Below are 25,574 nucleotides of genomic sequence, written 5' to 3'. Positions count from 1 at the left end.
AGAACTTTACCCTAGTCACAACAGAAATCCAAACATGGAGGATGAAGGGAGAGAACGGCTACTGCAGGAATGATTTAATCAAACATCTACTGTTATGGTGAGGACACTAACACATCTGTACTATGTTCATTCAGAAAGCACTGTTGCAGTAGTCTGCTATGTGGAAAGATTCCAAAAGCTTATATTCTCTGGGAGGAGGCAAGCAGGGAGTCCAGAAGCCCTTGGAGAATGGTCCTATCAAGCCTGTTTCAGAATGGAAAAAAGAATCTAGTATGTAGTGCTTTGTAAAGGTATGTACAGAGGACCAAGTAGTTGTCTCTAGAATGGTTCTAGAATCCACCTCTTTCCAATATGCCATCGAAGAAGCCAAGGCCCTGGTAGAGTAAGCATTGACCATGCCTAGAAGAATCTTATTATGCTGGGAATAACAAAAAGAAATAACATGGGAAAAAAACATCTGGAAATAGTCTGTTTTGACACGGGTTAACCTTTTTTTCTCCCTTCCCATCACTGGAAATTTCCTAAAGAACTTGTTTCTATCAGGATAATACCTACGTTGCCTGTGCACATTCAGAGTATGAAGAATAGATTCCCCCTGGTTTCTAGGCTCTGAAATGCAGGAAGATTGATGGTTTGATTCAAAGTAAACGCTGAAGAAAAAACATTAGGCATAACTGAGGGATTTTTTTTTCAAAACAGCCCTATCTAAATGGAAAACCAAGTAGTGTTCATCCATCGTAACAGCTTTCAACTCATTTAATCTTCTTGCAGAAGTCCGAACAATAAGTAGCACAGTTTTCCAAGTAAATACATGTAAATCAGCCTGAGTTAATTTTTCCAACACAAAGTTAAGATCTCATGTGCCACCTGTTTCCTATGCAGTCTTACATGCAAAGCTCCTTTCGAGATCAGAGATCAGCTTCACCAAAGATTGAGAAGAAAGGGAAAATATACATGGGTAGGCATGCTGAATTCTCCAAAAAATGAACATTGAGAGAGAGGAGAAAGATAGCCCAGAGGATAGTAACTCTCACAAAAATTGTAAAACCAGTGATACAGAATCCCAGATAGGGCCACTGGTTCTTAGTCCTGCTTTCACTAACAAATCTCTTCCATTTGCTAATATAATACTTCCTAGTAACAGATTTCTTTGCCGCCTCTAATACCTGCTGCACATCCTCAGAAAAAAGTTTAAAAATTAAATTATCCAGGCAGGCAGTTATTTGAGATTGGGGTGTATGAACCCCTCCCCCAATCTTATATGATTAGATACATTGTGTGAGGAAGCTTGTGGTTAATTGTCTTTGGTCAATTCCACAAGAAGGGAGAACTACTTTTGCCTGAGCCAGAAGGGAGTTGCTACATAAAGGAACATTCTCATGCAAGGCATTTGTGTTCCAGGCTTACTTGCAAGGAGTCCTGGAGAAGAATTTGTTCAGCGATCTGTTTTGAAAGGAAGCAAATTACTGTAGTTGAAGAGTTCCCCACAACTGGATTCATTCCTGGAAGACCCCCTTGTTCAGTTTCCATTCATTGAGGGTCTGTCCTGGCCCTGCTCAGCTTGTCTGCCACTACATTTTGCTCTACCAAAATTAGGAAGCTTGGAGAGTTAAACATTGAACAGTGCTGATTAGCAACCTTCTAAGCCACCATTGCTAGCCTGCACAGAGGGTTAGACTCCCCCGTTTTGTTTATATACCATGTTACTATGGTGTTGGCTATAATGACTTGAAGAGGTCCTACAGACCACAGATGATAGAGAATTGAGAGCATGAATAACAGCCAGCATCTCTTTCACATCAATGTGCTTTAGCTTGTCTTGTTTGTAACATATACCTTGCACTTTTACCTCATTGGACACAGCACTCCCATGTAAAATCCAGTGCATCTGTCATTACAGATTGTGCAGGGGATGTGAGAGAGGAAAAAAAAGACCTGGATTCAATGATATCTGGTCTGTCCACCAGTATAATGCTCCCATCCCAAGCCAAACACTGGAATTTGAACAGTCAGCAGATGCTGCAAGTACAATGTAAAAATAAAGAAATTATGTACTTAATAACGTTCCATGTGAGTTGTTCATCTCGCCTTCATTCTTACTGATGGGTTCGGAGCTGATCCCTCAGCTGTGAGTCAGCCTACTACAATGCTCGAAGTCTTCAAATAGCTCGAGGCCAAGTCCCTATCCCATGATGCACCTAGAGTTACCTCAGATCTAGTTTGCTGCGTATAATACTACCATATGTCATTCTATCACTCCATAAGAGAAAGTATAGAAGGGTTGAGCAACCAGGAAGGATCCAGCATCTCGGTCTTCTAAAAGCCCAGGAGGGGGTAGGAGTGAGGGACGTAAGAGTGAAGGCGAGATGAACAACTCACATGGAAAGTTATGGTAAGTACATAACTTCTTTATGTGAAGTTGTTCTATCTTGCCATCCATTCTTACTGATGGGTAGCATCCCAAGCACCATCTATCTTGGGTGGCTCATGGGAGTATATTTTTCAGGACAGTGGATCCAAAGGAGGCCCTGTCAACTTTGTAATGAGTGATAAAGGTATGAGGTCTTGACCAAGTGGCTGCTGCACAAATGTTATCAATAGGAAGTCTGGCAGAAAAGGCAGAGGATGTAAAAACTGCTCTGGATGAGTGAGCTTTAATTTTGTGTTGTAAGGGCATATTGACAGCTGAATAAGCAAATGTGGTACAATCAGATAACCATTTAGACAGAGTTGTTTTATCCACTGGCATACCTTTCCTGGTATCTGAAAAGGAAACAAAAGCTGTTCCGATTTCCTAAAATCTTTTGTTCTATCCAAGTAAAATCTGAGCTGTCTGTGAGCATCAAGTTTGTGCAGCATGTATTCTAGATTGTTGGAGTGATTGGGGAAGAAAACTGGCAAGTCAATAATTTGGTTAAGATTAGTTTCAGTGCAAACTTTAGGCAAAAAGGTGGGGTTTGTTCGAAGTGAGACTCTGTCAGCATGGAAAATCAAGTAAGGAGGTTTAATGGACAAGGCTTGAAGCTCTGACATTGCGGGCACAAGTAGTAGCTACTAAAAAGATAGTCTTACATGACAAAAATTTGAGGTCACATGAGGAAGCTGGTTAAAATGGAGGAAGAATAATGCGGGAAAGCATAAAATTTAGATTCCATGGGGAATAGGGAGATTTCACAGGTAGTCTGAGATGAAAGATCCCTTTGAGAAAGGCTTTGGATAATTTGTGTGACATAATATTCAATCCTTCAAATCCAAGATGAAAATTAGAAATGGCAGCAAGTTGAACCCGAACAGTTGCTGCTGCAGCTCCTTTGTTGAAAGTCATGGTCAAGAACTGTAAATGCAGGCCATAGGGGCTTGGTAAGGATCAATGTTGTTTTTAGAGGCCCATATAGAAATTTTTTTTCCATTTGCTAAGGTATAGCTTCCTCATAAAGGATTTGTGAGAGGATAAGAGAATTTGCTTAGTCTCATTGGAAAGGTTATGGAACCTGGCTACGATGGGAAATGGAGCAGCCAAGCCGTCAGCTTCAGGGACTGCAGAGAGGGATGAAGTTCCCCCGACGAGTGCGTCAGAAGGTCCGGAACTGGGTCCAGAATCCAAAGGTCCCCCAAAAGATGAGGTCGAAGGAAGGGGAACCAAATCTGATGAGGCCAGTGAAGGGCTATTAGAATGATGACCCTTCCCAGAGTTTTCACTTTCTGTAGAACCTGGGGTATCAATGGGATTGGTGGAAATGCATAGAGGAGACCTGGAGGCCAATTGTGAATGAGTGCGTCTCTTGGGGTTTCTCCCGGAGGGGGAATCAGGGCAAAGTAGCTTCTGTATTTTGTGTTCATGTGACTGGCAAAAAGGTCGCAGCAAGATTGGCTCCACCTGCGGAATATCCAGTCCACTGTTTCTTTCTTGAGGGATCACTCGTGGGGCAACAAAATTGCTCTGCTCAGCTTGTCTGCTATCACATTGGATTTCCCCGAGATGTGCATTGCTAACAGAAAGCGCTGGGTGGATATAGCCCACTGCCATACTCTTAGGGCCTTGCGGCAAAGGGGATATGACCTGGTTCTTCCTTGTTTGTTCAGGTACCGGACCACTGACATGTTTGTCTGAATCACAGTCATACCCAGAGGAAGAGAGTCCTGGAAGTACTGCAAAGCCAAAAGTACTGCGCTCATCTCTAAGACGTTGATATGCAGATGTGTCTCTTGATCGGTCCATGTGCCTTGGGCTGTCCTTACCTGAAAATGCCCCCCCCTACCTATCAGGGAAGCGTCCGTGGTCACTCTGGCCGCTGGTGGGGGTAAAACAAAGGGACGTCCAATCGTGACATGAAGTGAGGTCAGCCACCACTAAAAGATCCTTTTTGCAGGAGTTTGTGATCATTATTAGGTGAGACATGGGAAGCTCTTGGTAAGACCATTGAGTGAACAACAGCCATTGCAGTATCCACATGTGCATATGACCCAGCGGTATGGCCAGAATTGCAGCTGCCATCATACCCAAGAACTTTAGAACTTCTGATGCTGGAGCCTTGTTTTTGGATATCAGAATGCGGACCTGCTGATGGAGTAGTAAGACTCTTTCTACTGGAAGTCTTAGCGTGGTGGTGGTGTCCAGTTCTGCTCCGATAAAAACAGTATGTTGCGATGGTGACAAGGCAGATTTTTCTGAGTTTATTGTAATGCCCAGCTGGCTGCAGAGTGACAGAGTGGAGTCCCTTGCTTGAATGAGTTGATGCCTGGTGGTGGTGAGGAGCCAATCGTCTAGGTATGGAAACACCTGGAATCCTAAACGTCTCAGGCGAGCCGTGACCACTGCCATACATTTGGTGAACACTCTGGGGGCTGTAGTGAGACCAAAGGGCAGGGCTCAAAACTAGTAATGGTTGGCTCCCAGCCAGAAGCGCAGATGATCCCTGGATGGTCTGGCCATTTTTATGTGGTAGTACAGATCCTGTAAATCTAGCAACCACATTCAGTTGTCTTTCCCTTTGAAGGGAAGTATCGACTGAAGCGTGACCATCAGAAACTTCTCTTTTTTGACATATTTGTTTAGCCTGCTGAGGTCCAATATAGGTCTCCAGTCCCCTGTTTTTTTGGAACTAAAAAGAATCTTGAGTAAGTTCCGGATCCTGTCTGGTCTGCTGGGACTGGTTGGATGACTTTTTCTTAGCAACATTTGGACCTCTACTGTTCCCTGTAACTGGGTGGAACATCCGGGATTTTCCTTGTCGGTGGAGGGGGTGTGGTGAGAGGAATGAAGTATCTGTACCCAGCTGTCATTTGTTATTTTGAGCCAAGCGTCTGGGTACAAAGATAAGCGACTCCCGACTTCCTCCAGAGTAGGACAGTCAGGCCTCCTTTCAGGAGCACTGGTTCGGCTTCCCAAAGAAGTGATCTCTGTCGTCCTGGTTTTGCGGACTCCCTCTGCCACGAGGGCGGCGTCTCCCATTATTGTCCCCTCCTCTGCCCCTGGAGGGGGGTTCACCACATGTGTCCTGAAAGGCTCCTTGGGCTTTTCGGAACCACATTTTCCCTCCCCTTTGACCCTTGGGGGGTAGGGTCTGGTAGGGCTGGAAAAACAGACTCCAATGGCAGACAGGGACTTTCCTTTCTGCTCACACCTGGTCAAAGGTTCCTTAACTTTGGGGCCCAAAAATGGACGAGTCATCAAAAGGGGTATTTACAAAGGATGACTTGAAAGGCTCCACAAAGAAACAGAAGCGCATCCAGGAGTGTATCCTAAGAGCAATTCCTATACCCGCTGCCCTGCTCGTTCCATCAGCTGCATACGAAATGAGGCACATGGACGAGTTAACAATGGAGTTGTGGGTAGCAATCTGGAAGGCAACTTTGTCTGAAGCTCCTGCAGCTACTGTACCCTGAAGAGCATCTCCCAGCTCTTTAAGGAGATCTCTTTGCAGTCTTGTGAAATGGGTTAGGTAGTTGAGCGAGCGGAGTGCAAAGGTCACTGAACTGTAAGTGCTCTTCCCATATCTATCCATGATCCTAGAATCTCTGTTAGGAGGATGGATAGAAGAGGAAGTTTCTGAAATTTCCTTTTTGGTAGCTGCCGCCGCCACCACCATGGCATCAACTGGCACACCTTTGGTCAGAAAGCATTTGTCTTGGGGAGCAGAGATAAATTTATTAGGCCTCCTGGGGACAGGCTCCATGGTGACCGGTGACTCCCATGCCCTTCGTGAGACCAGCTGCATCAGCTCATCGAAGGGCGGAGACACCCAAGAGGTGGAGGGCTGAGACTCGAAAGCCTTCAGGAGAGCTGACTCGTCTTCAGTAGGGTTTTTGGACAGCCAGTCACCCCTCTGCGTAAGTATCTCAGCAAATGAGATATCCTCAGAGGGGGACCGTGGGGACCCTTCTGATTCATCCAAGTCAGTATCAGATGTCAGGGACTCCTGCTGGGAGTCTAAATGTTTCCTCTTACAAACTCTCTTCCTGGGAACCTCGTCAGTGGGAGCTTCTGGTGAGGTCTCGGAAGAGCATGGGCCACCCAATGGGGCTTCCTGAGGCTCTGGGTCTAAATTCTTGGCCAGGATCTGTGAAGCAGAAGCAGACACAGACTCTTTAGGGGAGGAAGAAGCCAGACCTGGTGTCGAGGATGTCTTAGGAGACATAACTCTCCTCATGGCTTCGAAGGCACCCCTGCTCCGATGTGAAGGGATCGACGGATCCAAGGAAACCGATACCCCCAGCACTGGGACAGTGGGCTCCGAGCCAGAGGTAGGAGCCGAGCTCATCCAAGCAGAAGGCCTGAGAGGCAGAGTTGGAACCGACAAGTCGGTCCGATTATCCTCCCTGGACCCGACCAGAGTGTCAGCTCTGAGAGTCCTTGATCGGCGCCAAGGACATTGGAGCAGGTGTCTGTTCCGAAGGCTCCATGATCAACAAGTCCGACTCCTCCAGCACCGAAGAATCAGTATGGCTCAGAAGAGGAAGAATTGTAGCTGGCATAAGGGTCTTCAGCTCCAAAGCCGCTTGAGTTGGAGCCGATAAAAAATTTTGCAAAGGCCGGTGCCTGTAACAGCTTTTGCACCACACGATCCAAATCCAGATCAGAAAGGCTAATAGAAGACCGAGATGAATGGATTGAAGGTGGTACCAACTGTAATAAAGGAGACTTTGGTATTTCGGATACCGGTTCCAGGACTGGGGATCGGCTCCGAAACAATAAGACAGTTGGCTCCATTGTCTGTGGAGCCGACGTCGAAGACTCTGGATTTTTTTGTCTAGGAAGTCTTAGAAGACTTTGAGAACTTGCTGGATCCATCTTGGTCGCTCAAAGCTTCTTGGAAAGAGGGTTTCAGCAATCCTCTATCTGTCAGCTTCCTCTTTCTTTCCTGGAGAACCCTGGAAGAGAAAGAATGGTATATGGAGCAGCTATCTTGTAAATGTAATGCTTCTAAACAATACACACAGTTGACATGACTGTCAGTGACAGACATTTTTTGGCCACATTTGGGGCATTTTTTAAATCCTGACTTAGGATGTTTATCTTGGTCAGCCATATTGTTCCAAACACAGAATTAAACAAAATTACTGTCAAACTGAACACTTTGAAAAATTGAATAGAAACACAGTCAAAAGCCTTTAGAAAAATACAGGCTAAAGTCACACACACAAAAGTACTTATCTAGACACAGATAAAATATTAATTTGTGACCGAAAACTGTCTAAAAGCACACAATATTAAATGCTAAGTAGACTATAACTATAGTGAAAAAGAAAGCTGCTATTTCACACACACTAAACCTTATCTAAATATTCTAAACTGTGACAAAAAGTCACTAACTAAGCACACTCTAAATAAAATAAACCTTATCTAAAATATTTAAACTTTGACAGAAGGTCACAAACTAAGCACACACTTAAGTATAAGAACAAGTTAACAGTGACAGAAAGGTCAGTGATGAAACACTCTTTAAACTAGGCCAAGAAAAAGAGGCCAACTAGAAACCTTTAAGAAAGCACACCAAGGGAAAGGGAAATACACTATTAAGCTAAAAGAGCTTATAAAAGTATCTAAAACTACTATCTAGTAAAAGTTATAAGAAAATATTTGTAAAACTAAGGTTTTACTGGCCTGAGCTAGTGAAAACCTCCAATCTATTGCAGCGGCAAACTAGATCTGAGGTAACTCTAGGTGCATCATGGGATAGGGACTTGGCTTTGAGCGATTTGAAGACCTCGAGCTTTGTAGTAGGCTGACTCGGAGCCAAGGGATCTGCTCCAAATCCATCAGTAAGAATGAACGTTGAGATAGAACAACTTCACATTGAATATTTTCTCATGTGTAGCCTGGCAAGAGGAATCATGAGAATCATAGGTGCCAAGAACCCTAAATTCCAGAGAAGCTCTAGCTGATGTCTGGCACTGACAGGAGAAACTAGAGGAAGGCATGCCGTTACTTGGACGTATCCAAAAGGCACCCTGGAAAAGCAATCCAGTGAAAAGGAATCGAGGATGTTAGAATGTTGCTCTGTAATCCTAGATTGACAAGGAGATTTCTTACCCATGTAAGAGACTCTTGACTCTTGGAGAAAGACTCTACAAACATAAATAAGTCATCTAATAAAGAAAATTATGAATGCCATGCACTCTGCAGTTGGGCTGTCACAGGAACTAGGCACTTTGTAAACACTGTTGGAGCAGTGGATAACCCAAAAGGTAATGCAGAGTTGCTAATGCAGTCTAGATAGAGAAAACCTTAGAAAATGTTTGAAATCTGTGGCAATAGGAATGTGATAATCATCTTTCAAATGTAGTGTTACCAAAAACTCAGAAGAGAGAATGAGAGGTAAAAGAGTTGTAAGGTCAATATTTTGAACTTTGGAATTTTCATTGAAAGATTTAGAAAGGATAAGTCAAGGACTGGCCTCCAAGAGTGGTCTTTTCTGGCACTAATAAAAAATTTGTGATATAAAAACATTTTCCCCACAGATCTGAGAGAATTAGTTCTGTGACCTCCATATAAAGTGTTTGATTGATGACTGGGGAAATGGGAAAGTCTGGCTTGGAGGATGAAGAGAGATTCTTTAAAAATGAGTTAGGCTTTCCCACTGGCATCTCTAACTCCTGTGAACAACTCTTAGAACCCATTTGTTTGAAATGGTCTGCTGCCACAAGGGGAAGTGGAGAACCAGGTTCTGGAACAGGTTGAATGATGCGACAAAGAGGGTGGGGGATGAGAAAATGCTGCAGTAGACATTCTGTATTGTTGCACTTTTCATTTTCAGGGTTTCCTCCTTTCTTAGATTCTTCTTGCATGTCTGCTTTACATGAAGCTTGTTAGAACTGTTTGTTTTGTTTCTTGTAAAAGAGATCAGAGACTTAAGTTGACATAGAAAATGAGGAGTGAAAAATCTGAGAATCCCCCTGAATTAATTTCCCTCGTTCATCAAATAGTTTTGAGTACCTGACTAGCAGAAGGACCGAACAAAAACTCTTCAGATAACTTCTATGTATCAATGTATAACACCTCATAACAGAAGCAGAAGCTGCTGCCCTTTACACAGAGTCATAAGTACATTTTAAAGTATGTTTAGTTACTTGGGATACATACTTAATAGCAGAATTTAGAGAGGACTTGCCTTCTGAAGATGGCAGCAGTGTTTCTCATATTGACCAGAATTTTAGTAGCAACTGGACTAGACACAGAAATAGCTGCAGGATCAAATTCGGTTTGAGAAAACAAATACTTGTTAAGAGTGAGAAACTTTATAAAATCTATTTGCCTTTTTGATACCTGCAGACTGCTGAGCATATTGCAGGCAATATCTAAGCCGTCCTCCAAGGATAGTAAAAGAGGACAAATAGGTATAGGTTGTTGCGATTCTACTTGTAATAAATCATAATACTTCTGTAAAAAAAAGAAATATCAACTTGTTCCAACTGAAATGTATTGTTCATCCTAGAAACAGTTTCAGAAAAGGAAAATTCCTTTATAGGAAATTTAGAGGAAATACAGTAACCGAGGAAACTTACCTGTTTTTTTTTTTTCCACAAAAAAATCCAGTCATTATCAAAAGGTTTTAAAGCCTGCAATAAACCTTGAGCTAAACTAATAAGCTCTCCATCATCAACTGAAAAACACTCTGAAGAAGATGAATGTTTAACCTTTTGTTTCTTTTTTGTAGGGACATCCTTAGAAGGGGACCAATTGCAGGATGGCTCATCCCCACAGAAATAGGTCTCCTAGCCTGGCCGTGCCGGGATGCATTCCCCACTGAATCTCTCATGACTTAAAAATGGGGCTCTCCCATGCCTGTTGAGGGGATGGACAGCAACAGAGGACATGGCCAACCCTCCAGTCCATGGTGGCTGTAGGGCTTACACTAGAAAGCTATGGGGTAAAAAGTTTTGTGGTCAGAGGAACTAGTATTGGCCACTACAGAGACTCCCACCAGTGGATGAGGCATACATTGAGCCGGTTGTGCTGGTAAGGACTCCTTGCAAATTTTCTTTTTGTTAGATGTGGAAGAAGATACAGCCATGGCACTAGTAAGTTGCTTCATGGTTCTGCTGAGAATGAGACCCAATTGCTGTTAGTGCAGCTAGAAAGAGTTGGTAAAAGGTAGGTTGTTAAAAGAAGTGTTGACAAACAAGGCACACTTACACTCCTAAAACACATCAGGCGCAAAACACAGTAAAGCCTAATAATTAAGCACCAGCTTCCCTAGAAAAAGTTCCTTAATCAAGGGCAGACAGTGAAAGTTAAAATAGATGGTAAAATGTGTGACAGACTAGCAGTCATGTAACAATCATAACAAAACACATCGTACCCAAAAATAATGCGTTTTCGACAAAAAAAGTGCAGAAAATAAAATATGTGGAAGGTTTTCCCCAAAGAAGATGCATCTGCCCAGTAGTAGAAGAAAAAAGCTGGCTGTTGATCCTATGAAGCCCAGGAGAGCAGCAGTCACAAGGACAGTAACAAACTACTGAAGAGTTTTTGTGCAGGCTGCTGGTTTTCTCCTTTGACATTTCGAACTGCCAGCAATCTGTGAGCATGTGTGGAACAAGCCAAATGCTTTGGGAGAATGTCCAGCTGTTATATCCATGGCAGGATGTAATCCATATAGTACTGCAGCAGTGATTTATGAATGATCATAGAATGGTATCCGTATACCATACATGTGGTTTGCATTGATAGTTTAATTTTATTTTTTACTTTTTCATGTAACTAGGTCAGTAACTTATGTTGTAGTAGCTGAGTTACAGAAATAATTGTTTATTTTGTCAGATTTATACATTGTACACACTGTTAATTTCCTAATTTTTAGTTCTTTCAGTTATTGTTGTTCCCATTTTACAATGTATATACTGACTGAATAAAATGTGTACTTGGCTGTATTTTTTCTTAGGAAAACTAAGTTGTGAACCAAGCATAATTGATAGAAACTGATGTTATAATTCTTTAATGCCCTCTCAAAGGCAAAAAATGCAGTCTCCATGGGACCCGGCAACATTCCTGGCTGTATCCTACATGAACTCAAGCATGAGCTCTCAGCTCCATTAAGCACCCTATTCAACCAAAACCTGAGCACCGGCTTCATCCCAGCCGAATGGAGGACAGCCACTGTCATCCTTCTAGACAAGGGTGGAGCGTCCACTGACCCAGGCAATTATAGACCCATCAGCCTAACTAGCCTGATCTACAAGGCCATGGAATGCATTATCATGGACCTAATAAACAAGGACATTGGCAACCTCCAAACACTTGACCCCACACAGGTTGGTTTTGTCAGAGGGAGATCATGGTTGTTAAACTTGGTCATCTTCTTCAAAACAGTCACCAAAGCCATGGAAGAGGGGAAGACGGTGCACACCACCTACTTTGACCTGGCCAAGACCTTTGGCACTATTCTCCACTCGGGCATAATAGATAAACTCTCCCAGCTAGGCATCAACCCTTATGTTACCAGATGGGTAGCTAACTGGCTCACTGATAGCACCCACTCGGTTAAAATAGGGGAAGCCAACTCCAGTAGTATACCTGTAACAAGCGGTGTACCCCAAAGATCAGTCTTGGGGCCTCTACTGTTTGGGATATACTTTTCCGAGGTGTAAGCCAAAACCAGTGGTATGTGCTTGATCAGGTTTGCAGATGACTGCAAGTTGGGCGCTGTCTTAAAGTCCCCTAGTGATGTGAAGATCCTCCAAGAGGGCCTTACCCAAACTAATAACTGGTGCCAGAAGCATGTCCTCAAACTGAATGCCAAGAAATTCATCATTATCCCCTTTGGGGAAAAATGGCAACCCCACTAATTATCACATCAATAACAACATACTAAGCACACAATTTAGTCGTGAGGGACTTGGGCACCCAGGTTGATAGCAACCTGACCTTTGACCAACACATTGCCTCTGTTGTACGGAAGGTTTTCTTCATGGTCCACCTCATAAGTAAGGATATTTCATCCAGAAACAAGGAAGTCATAACATCCCTGTACTCCTGCCTTAACAGATCCATTATTGAGTACAATGCCCCCTTGGCATGTACCTTGCCAAGTGCATGCAGCATCTGGAGAGACCACAGAGGTTCGTGACCAGGAAAATCCAGGGTCTCAAACATTTATCCTGTACAGATAGGCTAAAAGCCCTGTCCCTCTACTCAGTCTCATACAGACTGCTTAGAGGTGACTTGTGTCTGACATATAAGGCCATCTCAGACCCAGCCTTGATGGAGTTGCTGCATATCTGTAAGTCAAACTCCATTCGAGCAACCCACACGCAAGGCCTCAACCTGGTCTATGACATTAATAGAATTTGTGTCCCAAAGACTCCCCCATCTGTGGAATATACTCCCTGTCCATGTCAAGCAGAGTACCTCCCTGGCCCTGTTTAAGAGGAATCTGGATGACTGGATGGGAAACAGGAAGTAGACCCCTGGGATCCCACCTGTCCCCCTGTTGGACAGGGGAAACAGGTGCTGACTTTGTGGGAACCTGGGCAAAATTATTGGCTAGGCTTATAAGAGCCTCTGGGCCAATAGCCTAGTATCATCCTATGAACCTATTATGAAGGCCTGAGAAGGTTTCTGTCATGGAACTTAAAATTAATCTTGTTTACTGTGGTATTTTGGCTTACAAATGGGATAAAGAAGAACTGGGAAAGGTTTTGTCTGGCTTTCAGAAAAGGGCCACAGAGAAATTTTATTTAATTAGAGCTGCAAGTATCCTTTATAGGTTTTCTGAATTTGTTTCATTTAAGTCAAGCTGTTTTGAAAAATCACATAAGAATGGTAGAGTGTCTTCAAGAGTAATTTGGCTACTTATACTAATTTGCTTAAAAAATGACTGGTAGGTGTTGACTGATATCAGAGAGTAGAACCCAAAATATTATTAAGATTGCTGCAAGAATCTCTGCCTTGTATAGTTGTTATGGCAATATGCTTTCACACAGTTCTTCTTTCTCCTTGATTTAAGATGTTCTTCATGTTTCACTGTTAAAGTCATCACATTTGGGTTATCTGCTTGCAGTAGCCTTCAGTCGGCCTGATTATCAAAGTCTTGGGTCCTGCATCAGTTGCTGTCTCATCTTCCATGACGTCAGGTAGTCAAGGGTATAAAGCATACAGCCGACGCCATTACATCAGTCTTTCTTGTTGTGCAGTGCCCAAAGCAGTTTGCAAGTGCTGGTCGGCCAACTCATGAAATTTTCATTTTTGAGTTTCAGAACCGAAGTCTTCAACTAAAGCTAAGTACTCAATAGGGGAAACATTTTCTTGCTCTAAACCGATGTCAGTAAAAGTCAATAATTGTATTTCTTGTGGAAAGCAAATACCTCATAAAGATTTTCATTCATACTGTATTCCTTACCTAGGCCTTGGCCACGACGTACCTCGCTGTCGGTTTTGTGCCTTAACAGCAAACTATTTGTTCTTGGTATATTTACGCTTCTAAATATTTTGGTACTCAGTTCAATTATCCAGATATGGCTTCGGTAAGCCACTCAACTACCGACATTCCGAAAAAATGCAAAGATAAAGACAGAGACAGGCCGCCTAGGTCCAAAGCTGCCGACGACGCTTCTCCTAAGCTAGTCGCCAGTTCACAGGTACTCAGGTGCTTTCGCAGCCCCTGATGCCCACTACTTCAGATTCGCAGGCCTCTACTGAGACCCATTTGGAGTCCGGTATGCTGCTGCGAGATGCTTCAACTGTGGAACCTGCGGATATCTCTACCTTGGATGGGTCTGGAGCCGCTGTGCAGGTCCCCGGCATCTGAAGGTGTATTCAGGCCTACTGACTTGCATATTAAACCAATGCCGTCTTCTTCTTCAAGGCCTAAAACTCGATCCATTCCTAGAAAACCCACGCCCAGACCGCATGGTCAGGCCTCTATGCCTAAAAATAAATGATAAGAATGGCTGAAGACCTTATTACTTTAATCAGGGAGAGCCAACCTTCCCCCTCTAAGAGACCTAGGACTGAATTTGGTTAGGATTCTTCTGATCAGGATTCTGAAATTTCTGTTTCTTCTGATGACCAGGATATACCCTTATCTACCTATGAGGATTCTGATGCAGAGGACTCTATTCCCTATGCTTCCTCTCCAGAGGATTTCTGTTTTGGTGAAACCTTGCATACTCTTAGGAAGCATTTTCACTGGGAAAGCCAGGATTACTCTGATTCTAAAAAGAGGCTTAGGAATTTTTTACTCCTGCCCCAACACAGGCCTTTAGCTATCCCCCCTGTAATGGACATTGTTTGATGACTTTACGGAGTCTAGCTTGGCCCCTAACTCTTTACCTCCTGCTCCCAAAAAAACAGATAGATATTACAGGGTTCCTGACTCTCACAAGTTTCTCTTTAAAAATCTTACTGCGGACCCTGAGACCATTTCACAGGGACCCAAGAGCATAAAGGCTACTACTGCCAAAAATCCTACCCTCCCTGACAGAGATTCCAGGGCGCTGGATAGCTGGGGTAAGAAGGTATACACTTCTGCAACCTTGGCCATTAGGGCTTTAAATTGCCAGTTTCATATGTTAAAGTATTAGCAGCATATTATTGGATTGCTTAAACAGAAAATGATGTTGATTCCTGACTGTGCTGAAAATAGGAATTTACAGGATTTAATGCATTCTGCTGAACAAGTTGGAAAACATACTTTGCAATGTGGTTTTGATTCACTAGGGGCATCTTGCAGGGCTGCTGTTACTGGGTCTGTACTTAGAAGGCATCCTTGGCTTAAGGAGCAATCTTTGCCATATCATGTTACAGCTAAATTATTGGATGCACCCTTAAACCAAGACCGCCTGTTTGGCAACAAAGCAGAAGAAGTACTTAAAAAGATGGAGGAAAAAGCTAAATCTATGCAAACTGTTAAAGATTTCAGATTTCCTGCAAGTGCAGCCTCCAAGATTTAGTAGGCATTGGCCCTCTAAGAACTGGTCCTTTTCTGCCTCTTCCAGGCCTTCTCAGTCCAAACCCAGCACCAGCAGAACACTCAGGCTTCAGTCCCTAGGTGCGCACAGGACTAAGCAGTGGGGGGGGCTCCCACTTCCAAAGCAGGGAGTAGTAAGACCCCCCTCTTATGGTAAACTGTCTCAATGACTTAACTTTAAAACTTCCAAGCCCTTCTCAACTGACTACTCCTTTAGGGGGAAAGATTGCTCTGCAGGCAAAAAAATGGGAACTCATTACCCAGGACAAATGGGTTTTAAATGTAGTTTCCCAAGGATAAAGATTCCACTTCCACACTTTACCAACTCCAAACGGTTGGCCAGATCTACCCCTAAATCAATGGTCAGGGGCTCAAAAGCAAGTTCTCTCTTTCTTAAGTGTGAGGGCTGTTCAAACTGCCCCAGAAGAGGAAAAGGGACAAGGTTTCTACTCGAGACTTTTTCTGGTGCTCAGAAAAGACAACTCCTGGCATCCTGTCCTGGATCTGTCTATCCTAAACACTTTTTTGGTAACCCAAAATTCAAGATGTTAACTTTTCACCAGTTGCTTCCAATGCTAGGCAAGGATGCCTGGTTGGCAACACTGGATTTAAAGGAAGCCTACCTGCACATCCCAATCAGGGAAACTTGCAGAGGATACCTACGCTTCAAAGCAGGCCTCATGCACTATCAGTTCTCTGAAGTGCCCTTTGGCTTATCTACTGCGCCCTGGGTATTCACAAAGTACCTAGCTCCAGTCATTGCATTTTGTAGGCAAAGAAATATTCAAATATACCCATACCTGGACGGATTGTCTAATTCAGACAGAAAGCCAGGACGTACTACTGAATCATCTGGCGTTTGTACAAAAAGTGCTAACTTCTCTGTGGTACACCATAAACGAAAATAAATCACATCTGGTACCCTGCCAACACATTGTATTCCTGGGAGCAAGTTTGAACACAACTTTCCAGATGGCTTTCCTCACGCCAGAGAAACAAGTTAATTTGACAACTTACTTCAAACTAATGGCCACAAAGACCCTGCTATCTGCAAGACAAATACTGCAAGCCTCGGGGTTCATGGCCTCCTGCATTCTCCTAATTCCATATGCAAGACTGCATATGAGGAAACTACAATGGTATCTAAACAGCCCATGGTGTCAACATTCTCAGGATCTAGAATCAATGATTCCTATCATACCTTGCCTACAGTTAGAGTTCCTTTGGTGGGCAGAGGCCTGCCACCAAAACAAGGGACTGCCATTCACTCTACCCCCTGCCGCCCAAACCCTAACACCAGATGCATCAGACTATGCATGGGGGGCTCACCTGGCAGGAAGGTGCATTCAGGGCAAATGGAACCCAAGACAGATGCACCTGCATATCAATCAAAAAGAAATGTTAGCTGTACAGAATGCTCTGACAGCCTTCAAGGACCACATTCTTCCAGGACAGTTAATAGTAAAGACAGATAACACCACTGTTATGTGGTACATACACAAGCAGGGGGGATCCCACTCAGACCCTCTCTGCAGACTAGCCATGGCTCTGTGGAACACAGCTTTGAGCTGCGAAGTGCACCTACAGGCTCAATTCCTGCCAGGGAAGCTAAATACACTGTCAGACGATCTAAGCAGAAATCTAATGGACCCACATGAGTGGAAACTGGAACCAAAGACATTCAACATGTTGATAAACAAATGGGGGAGCCCAGAGATAGACCTGTTTGCCTCCCCCCAGAACTACCAGTTGGACAAATTCTGCACAAGGACTTCCCACATACAAGCTTGGAAAGTGGATGCCCTGTCCTTCACCTGGAAAAATCTATCGGTTTATGCCTTTCCTCCTCTGCCTCTCCTCTCCAAGGTACTACTAAAGATCAAACAGGATAAACCAAGGATAATACTGATTGCACCAGACTGACCACGCCACCACTGGTACCCCCTCTTGTGCAGTGTGTCACTGCTGGCACCATGGCACCTGCCTCAGACCCCTGCCCTGCTGTCCCAGCAGAAGGGCCAGATTCTGCACCTTCAGCTTCAAACTCTGAACCTGGCAGTCTGGCTAATTACCTGATCTCTCCATTACCATCCCTCAGTAAACAAGTGTTGGATGTCATTCTGGAGGCAAGGACGCCTAGTACTAGAAAATCTTATGCTGAAAAATGGAAAAGATTCTGTTCCTGGAACCAAACTCAGGGGATGAGCACAGCAGCGCCCAATTTACCTCAGATTATTCAATACTTAACTGAGATGCTTCACAAGGGCCTTTTTTTTTTCCTCCATCAAAATTCATGCCTCAGCCATTTCCACTCATTACAACACAGAACCACCCCTCTTCTCTCATCCACTGCTCAAGCGGTTCCTCAGATGGGCCAAAAAGTTAAGACCACCCAGGAGAGCCCCTACTCCAGCCTGGGATCTTAACTTTGTATTGGAAAAACTTATGCTACCTCCTTTTGAGCCAGCTGCAAATGCAGACTTGAAATTCCTTTCTTGGAAGACAGTCTTCCTTTTAGCCATCACTTCAGCAAGAAGGATGTCTGAATTACAGGCCCTTATGGCAGTGGAGCCTTTCATCATCTTTCATGCAGACAGGGTGTGCCTCAGGACCAGTCACTCCTTCATTCCCAAGGTAGTATCCAGTGTGGCTCTTAATCAGTCCATTCATTTGCCAACCTTCTTTTCTAATCCACAGAACAAAGGGGAATGGATACTGCACTCCTTAGATGTGCACAGACAACTTAGATTTTACTTGGACAGGACTAAACCTCTCAGGAAATCTGAACAGCTGCTGGTGGCATTTGCTGCAGGGGCAGAGGGGAAGGCCATTTCAAAGCAAACCATTTCTAAATGGATATGCCATTGCATTCATTTCTGCTATAAGCACCATGGAAAACCTATCCCACAGGGGATAAGACCACACTCAACCGGGGCTGCATCTACCTCTACAGCCTTTCTCAGAGGTGTCCCTACCAGGGACATCCTAGAAGCTGCTACCTGGAGTTCTGTACATACTTTCACCAAGCATTACCATTTACCAATTTTCTCTAAATCCATATTTGGTTTTGCCACTACAGTCTTGCAGGGACTTATAACTGGTCCTAATACTGTCTAAATTCCTCCTGTCATCCTTAACTTTGGGAATCTACCCAAATGTGATGACTGCAACAGTGAAACATGAAGAACATAGTACAGTCGTGTACACTTACCATAAATGTAGATGTTTGAGTGTATTCACTGTTGCAGTCCTAGTTACCCTCCCTCCAGCCCCCTGACTTCTTTTGGCTATATCTCTATTCCTTTTTACTATCCTTAAAAGCTTTTTGGTGTATTTGCTTTTTTGTTGGAGGTATAACCTTGTATATATATATATATATTTAATTGCTTCCCATGGGGTGGGGGCACCTAACATCTGGGGCAAGGAAAACTGATGTAATGGCGTCAGCTGCATGCTTTATACCCCTGACTACCTGACATCATGGAAGATGAGACAGCAACCGACGCAGGACCCAAGACTTTGATAATCAGGCCGACTGGGGGGCTACTGTTAGCAGATAACCCAAATGTGATGACTGCAACAGTGAATACACTCGAACATCTACATTTATGGTAAGTGTACACAACTGTACTTTTCTACAGGCTAGTAAGTATGAGATATGGGCTGAGTGGAACAGGAAGGAAGCAGTGCAGCAGTGAAGCACTAGAAGTCCTAGACAGTACCATAAAAATATTAAAGTTTAAAATAAAAGATTGCAGCAATTGTACTGATGCCAGTTTTGCTGTTGGCATAAATATTATTTTTTTTTCAGGCTTTTATTGAAACAATGTTTGCATCCAGAAGTCCAGTTAATGAAGCACTTTTGTATGCTAAGGTAAGTACTAATTAAATTGCTCATCTTGACATGTTTGTTATGCAAGAGTGAATGTATAGTGTAAGGATTGTTAGATCGGTAAATATGCTCTGCTTCTGTATATCCTGGTTTCTGAATGCAAGAAAAACAATAGCTGAAAATGAAAGAGCTGGAGGGCATGTATTAGTTATTCCTTCTTTGAAGTAAGCCCACTTCCCATGACAGTGTCATTGTCCCTGTTTCATGACCTCAACCATGACTAGCAAAGAGTCAAGTTTGTAGTTGAGGGCTTCTATGACTCCTTATCTTCCATATCATCTTTCAGTCCAGGCCAGTCCCTGAGGAAGAAAAAGCCCCATCACAGACCATGGGGAGCCCTCAAGAGTCAGGCAGTCTTGCCTCCTTCAACTGCATTAGCCAAGTCTCCAAAGAGAGCGACCTCATCTGTCTAAGAGCTGCAGTCTTGATTGTGATCTAGGATTGTCTCTGTGCCCCTCCTTAGAGGACAGTCACAGAGGATGAATTGGTGCTAGACATAACAGTTGGCTGTTCACTCGTAGGTCATCCACCGGGAAAAAAAACTCTGCTGAGAGTTCAAGCTTTAGCCACATAATTCTTCCTTTTTCATTAGAGCTAGAGTCTGCTGAGGAGTTGTAGAGTCTGTACTTCCTTCAGTGCAAAACCAAGGGTTTTACTCTTACTCCTTCCTAGTGCTGGATAGGAAATTAAGAAATGTCCTTCAAATTCTGTACCTCTGCAATCTCAACAATCGCATCTGGTACATCAGAGCTCAGATGGTGACTTTTTTGGGCTTATGTAGGAGGATATCTGGATGAGCCCATGATAGTTGCCTTTCTGTGTGTCAAGGACTGTGGTCCATACAAGAGTTTCCTTCAGTTTACTTTGAAACGGCACTGCTTTCTATTCATATTGTTACCGTTTGGTCTGGGCGCTCCACCCAAAGTGCTACTAAAGTAGTAATGATGGTGGCAGAGGCTTTGCAGGAAAAGGAACTACATGTGTTCCTCTGCCATTGATGAGTAACTCCTAGTGACCATTGAGAAAATCCCTCATAGTGTTGCTAGAATGGACATTTCCATAGCTGTAGTCCTGCAGGTATTCATAAATTGGGAGAAGTCCTCTCTAATTACTTCTGTGAGAATTGCCTTCATCAGTGTAGACTCAAACACTGTCCTTGGATGGGGACTTGATGATGTGTCAAGGTTCATACATCCTTCTACCATCTGGACTTAATGGTAGTCCCATTCTTTACACACCTGTTTGCATGCTTGAGGATGTAGGTGTTGAAATGGACTGTAAGATTTCATTTACCGCAGTCAGCACAAGTTCATGGATCTTTCACTTGTGGCCGACCCTTGTCACAATATCCTCGAGTGGTGGACCTTCCCCACCAATCTCATTATGGGTTTTGTTCCTACAGCCAAATTAGTCACGGTTTCTAATGAAGTATGTTCAACTGTTTGGATGTAGAGCCCACTTTGGTTCCTCTAATATTCAAGTAAAGTGACCAAGTGACGGAAGAGAGGTATTCAGATAAAACAAGTTAGAGATCTGAGCAGTGCCTGCAGACTAGATCATTTACTTGTATAGACATACACACTCTGAAAGAAATGATCATACTCAAACTCCATGAGACACTCGTCCGGCCCTCTTCTGAATTTGAAGATTCAGGAGTTTTGTCTGATGAGAATCTTCCAGGAGTTGGGCACCCTGGAAGGGGATTTGTTTGCCACTTGAGATTGTGATCTTTCCTCATTTCTGCTCTGTTCACAGGACAGGAGGAAAGTGGCTTTGGATAGATTCTGTCTCCATTTGCAGGGGCAATTTCTGTATGCCTTCCCACCATTTCCTCTGAGTCTACAACTAATTACAACATTCAGAGAAGACTGGGCATGTAATTGAGGCCCACTTGTGGCTAAAAGCAATGTGGTTTCAGACTGTTGGAGGAAGTCTTCCCAGTAAAAAAAAAAGGAAGATGTGAAGTTGTTCAATCTCGCCGTTCATTCATCCTCGGCTCCGACACAGCCGACTAGCAAGCTCAAAGTTCTCCAACAGCTCGAGACCCAACACCTTATCCCACAATGAACTGCTGGAATTACCTCAGATCTAGTTTGCCGTGGCACGGATGTCTTGGTTTCCAGCGTTGCTCGAGACTTTATTGGGAGTTTTTAACTTTCAGCAAGTTATATTTTTCAATTTCTTATATATCTTTGATTTATTTTTAATACTAGATATTACTAGCTAGTAGATAGTTGTTTTCTGTGTTCAACCCCCTTTCCCCAGTAAAATCTTTCTTTGCCTACGGCCTTAGGATCTCTTTCTATAGTTGTTAGTCAGTGTTTCCTGTTTGGGACTCTTGTTATTGGATTACTTAATCCTGTTTATATTGATATAGTTGTTAGTTGCCCCTTTTGGGCTGTGTGTGTTTTGTGTGTTGTTAGTTAGTTAAGATTTCTAAAATAGCTCATAGTTAAATAGTGTGTTCCATTTAGTGGAAATTGTAAAATGTCTGAAGAAAAAGATAAACATCCAAAGTCTGGGTTTAAAAAATGCTCAGACTGCAGACAGAAAATGTCCGTCACGGATGCCTATGTGCAGTGTGTTTACTCTTTGGGTGAGGTGCACCTGCAAGAGTCATGCAGTATCTGTCACTCCTTTTCCACCAGGGTGCTAGCAGAAAGGAAGAGGAAGTTAATTGATAGGGGTATTATCAAACACCCTTTTTTCTGAGGCATTGTCTGACCGGGATGGGGCCAGCAAATCATCCAAATCTTCCCCTGAATCTAGGTCTAAAAAAGGAAAAAGGTCAGAAAGTGTGGTGACTTTGGCTCCACTGCCTTCGGAGCCGACAGTCTGTTCTTTTCGGAACCGGGACACTGCTGTGGAACTGGTTGCCGAAAAACCTCCATCCATATTGCTCCAGTCGGTTCCATCTGTTCACTCTTCCAGGTCCTCTGTCAGCCTTTCTAATCTGGATATGGTTCAGAAACTCGTAAAGGCACCAGGCCTAGCTAAACTGCTGTCGGCTCAGACCCAACTGTCAGAGCCGAAGACCACTACACTTGAATTGTCTGCTCCTCCTCCGAGCCATACCGGACCTTCGGAGCCAGGGGAGGCCGACCCGATGATTGTGGATCCCTTGGAGCCGACACCTGCTCCAGTGTTGTCAGCTTTGTCTGCTCGGACGTTCTCGGCACTGACCGGGGACTCTAGGAGCTGACACTCTCCGGTCAGGTCCGGGGAGGATAGCCGCACCGACTTGTCGGTGCCGACTCTTCCTCTCGGGGCCTGGGCTTGGAGCCCATGGCTTCTGTGCGGGAGGAGATTCCGGCTCCATCGGATCCCTCTACTCCTTTGCATCGGAGCCAAGGTGCGTTCGAAGCCATGAGGCGAGTGTTGTCTTCTAAGACTTCCTCATCTCAAGATCTGGCCTCTTCTTCCCCTAAAATGCCTGTGTCAGTTTCTGTCTCCTCTGGTCATCCCAAGCGTAGAGACCCTGAGCCTCAGGTAGCCCCACAGGGCACTCCCTGCTCTTGTGAGACCTCTCCAGAAGTTCCCCCTGAAGAGGTTCCCAGGAAGAGATTATGCAAGAGGAGGCATTTGGACTCCCCCCATGAGTCTCTCACATCGGACACCAACTTGGATGAATCAGAAGGGTACCCTAGATCCCCCTCTGAGGACACCTCCTTTGCGGAGATTCTTGAAATTCTTTGGCAGAGGGGTGATTGGCAGTCCAAGAGCCCTACTGAGGACGAGTCGGTTCTCCTGAAGGCGTTCGGGTCTGAACCTTCCACCTCTTTGGTATCTCCCCCCTACGATGAGTTTATGGATATGGTCTCTCGTAGGGCATGGGAGTCACCAGAATCTATGGAACCTGAACCTAGGAGGCCTAATAAGTTTATTTCTGCCCCCGTGGATAAGTCCTTTTTGACCAAGGGAGTCCCTGTTGATGCCATGGTGGTGGCGGTGGCAGCCACTAAAAAGGAAATGTCTGAGACTTCCTCGTCTGTCCATCCTCCTAACAGAGAATTTAGGATCGTGGGTAGATATGGGAAACGCATGTCCAGTTCAGCGACTTTCTCACTCAGATCACTGAACTACTTGACACATTTTACCAGACTGCAGAGAGATCTCCTTAAGGAGTTGGGAGATACTCTTCAGGGTGCTGTAGCTATGAGTGTATCTGACAAGATTGCCACTCAGCTCTCTACCCTCAATTTGATAGTCAACTCGTCCATGCGTCTCGTATCTTACACAGCTGATGGTTCGAGTAGAGCCACAGGTGCAGGAATCGCTTTTCGTAGGCATGCCTGGATGCAACTCTTTTCCTTCGCGGATCCCTTCAAGTCTTCCTTTACTAATACCCCATTTGACGGCTCATCTTTGTTTGGGCCAAAGGTGAAGGATACTTTGACCAGGTGTGAGCAAGAAGGAAAGACTCTGTCTGCCGTCGGAGTCCATTTTTCCACCCCCACTCGACCCTTTCCTAAAGGTCAGAGGGGAGGAAAGATGTGATTCCGGAAAGCCCAAGGAGCCTTTCAAGACACACGTGGAGAGCCCCCCTCCAGAGGCAGAGGAGAAGGTTTCAATGGAAGACGCCGCCCTCGTGGCAGAGGGGGTCCCCAACACCAGGGTGACAGAGATCACTTCTCTGGTCAGATCTACCAGCGCTCCTGAAGGGAGGCCTGGCTGTCCTACTCTGGAGGCAGTCGGGGGTCGCTTATCATTGTACCCAAACGCCTGGCTAAATATAACAAATGACAGTTGGGTACAAAGTATCATTTCCAGAGGGTATTTCATACCGTTCTCCTCCCAGCCCCTTCCCGTCAAAAAAATCCCGGACGTTCCACCCAGTCACATGGGACAAGCAGCAATAGAGGTACGCCGATTGTTAGAAAAAGAGAGTCATCCAGCCAGTCCCGGCAGACCAGACAGGATTTGGAACTTACTCAAGATTCTTTTTGGTGCCAAAGAAAACAGGGGACTGGAGACCCATTTTGGATCTCAGCAGACTCAACCAATTTTTGAGAAAAGAGAAGTTCCGAATGGTCACGCTACAGTCCATACTCCTGTTTCTAGGGAAGGACAGTTGGATGTGCTCGATCGATCTCAGGGATGCGTACTACCACATAAAGATGGCCAGGCCATCCAGAGATCACCTGCGTTTCTGGCTGAGAGCCAATCATTATCAATTCCGAGCTCTGCCCTTGGTCTCACTACAGCCCCCAGAGTGTTCGCCAAGTGCATGGCAGTAGTCATGGCTCACCTGAGGCGTCTAGGATTCCAGGTGTTTCCGTATTTGGACGATTGGCTCCTTACCTCCACCACCAGGCATCAACTTCTTCAAGCGAGAGAGGCTACTCTGACACTCTGCAGTCGGCTAGGCATTACAGTCAACTTCAAAAAGTCTGCCTTGTTGCCATCGCAGTATATTGTTTTTATAGGGACAGAATTAGACATGTCAACCACCACTCTTCGTCTTCCACCAGAAAGAATTAGTATTCTTCACCAACACATCATGTCCCTGATATCAAAGAACAGAGCACCAGCTGCAGAGGTATTGAAAGTTCTAGGATTGATGGCGGCAGCTATTTTAGCAATACCATTAGCAAGGATGCATATGAGAATCCTTCAATGGCTTCTATTCATGCAATCGTTTTACCAAGAACTTTCAATGAGTCACATGATCCTGATAACGAATTCCTGCAAGAAGGATCTTCAGTGGTGGTTGACATCTCTTCATGTCACAATAGGACGTCCCTTCATGCTCCCCCCTCCAGTTGCCAGTGTGACCATGGATGCTTCCCTGATGGGGGGGGAGCTTTTTCAGGGAAAGACTGCCCAAGGCACATGGACAGATCAAAAATCACATCTGCATATCAATGTCCTGGAGATGAGAGCAGTACTTCTAGCGTTGCAATACTTTCAGGACTCTCTTCCTCTAGGGACAATTGCAATACAGACAGAAAACATGTCAGTGGTCTGGTACCTGAACAAGCAAGGCGGGACGAAGTCATATCCCCTTTGCCGAGAAGCCCTCAAAGTATGGCAGTGGGCAGTATCATCCCAGCGCTTTCTGTTAACAATGCATATCCCAGGCAAATCCAACGTCATAGCGGACAGATTGAGCAGAGCAATTTTATTGCCCCATGAATGGTCCCTCAAACAAGAGATTGCGGACAGGATCTTCCGCAAATGGGGCCAGCCTTCCTGCGACCTATTCGCTAGTCACATCAACAAGTGCAGAAGCTATTTTGCCCTGATTCCCATGTCAGGTCACTCCCCGAGGG

The 25,574-nt window shown here is 44.5% G+C and overlaps 1 protein-coding gene across 4 annotated transcripts in view; it reads left to right on the top strand.

Moving 5' to 3' along the window:
- The window catches only part of XPNPEP3 (X-prolyl aminopeptidase 3), a 1,069,913-nt gene that overhangs the window by 542,089 nt on the left and 502,250 nt on the right, over positions 1-25,574 (top strand). For 3 of the 4 annotated variants that reach the window (XM_044076539.1, XM_044076521.1, XR_006365494.1), the window contains one exon: positions 19,222-19,284. The exons of the other annotated variant lie outside the window; for it this stretch is intronic. In XM_044076539.1, coding sequence (XP_043932474.1) covers positions 19,222-19,284 — 63 coding nt within the window. The remainder of the gene's footprint in view (positions 1-19,221; positions 19,285-25,574) is intronic. 4 annotated transcript variants of the gene reach the window in all.

Source organism: Protopterus annectens, chromosome 1.part1 (genome assembly GCF_019279795.1).
Source record: "Protopterus annectens isolate FY-2018-M chromosome 1.part1, PAN1.0, whole genome shotgun sequence".
Lineage (NCBI taxonomy): Eukaryota > Metazoa > Chordata > Ceratodontiformes > Protopteridae > Protopterus > Protopterus annectens.
The sequence above is the reverse complement of the archived record's forward strand: the minus strand, read 5'-3'. Positions and strand labels throughout refer to the sequence as shown.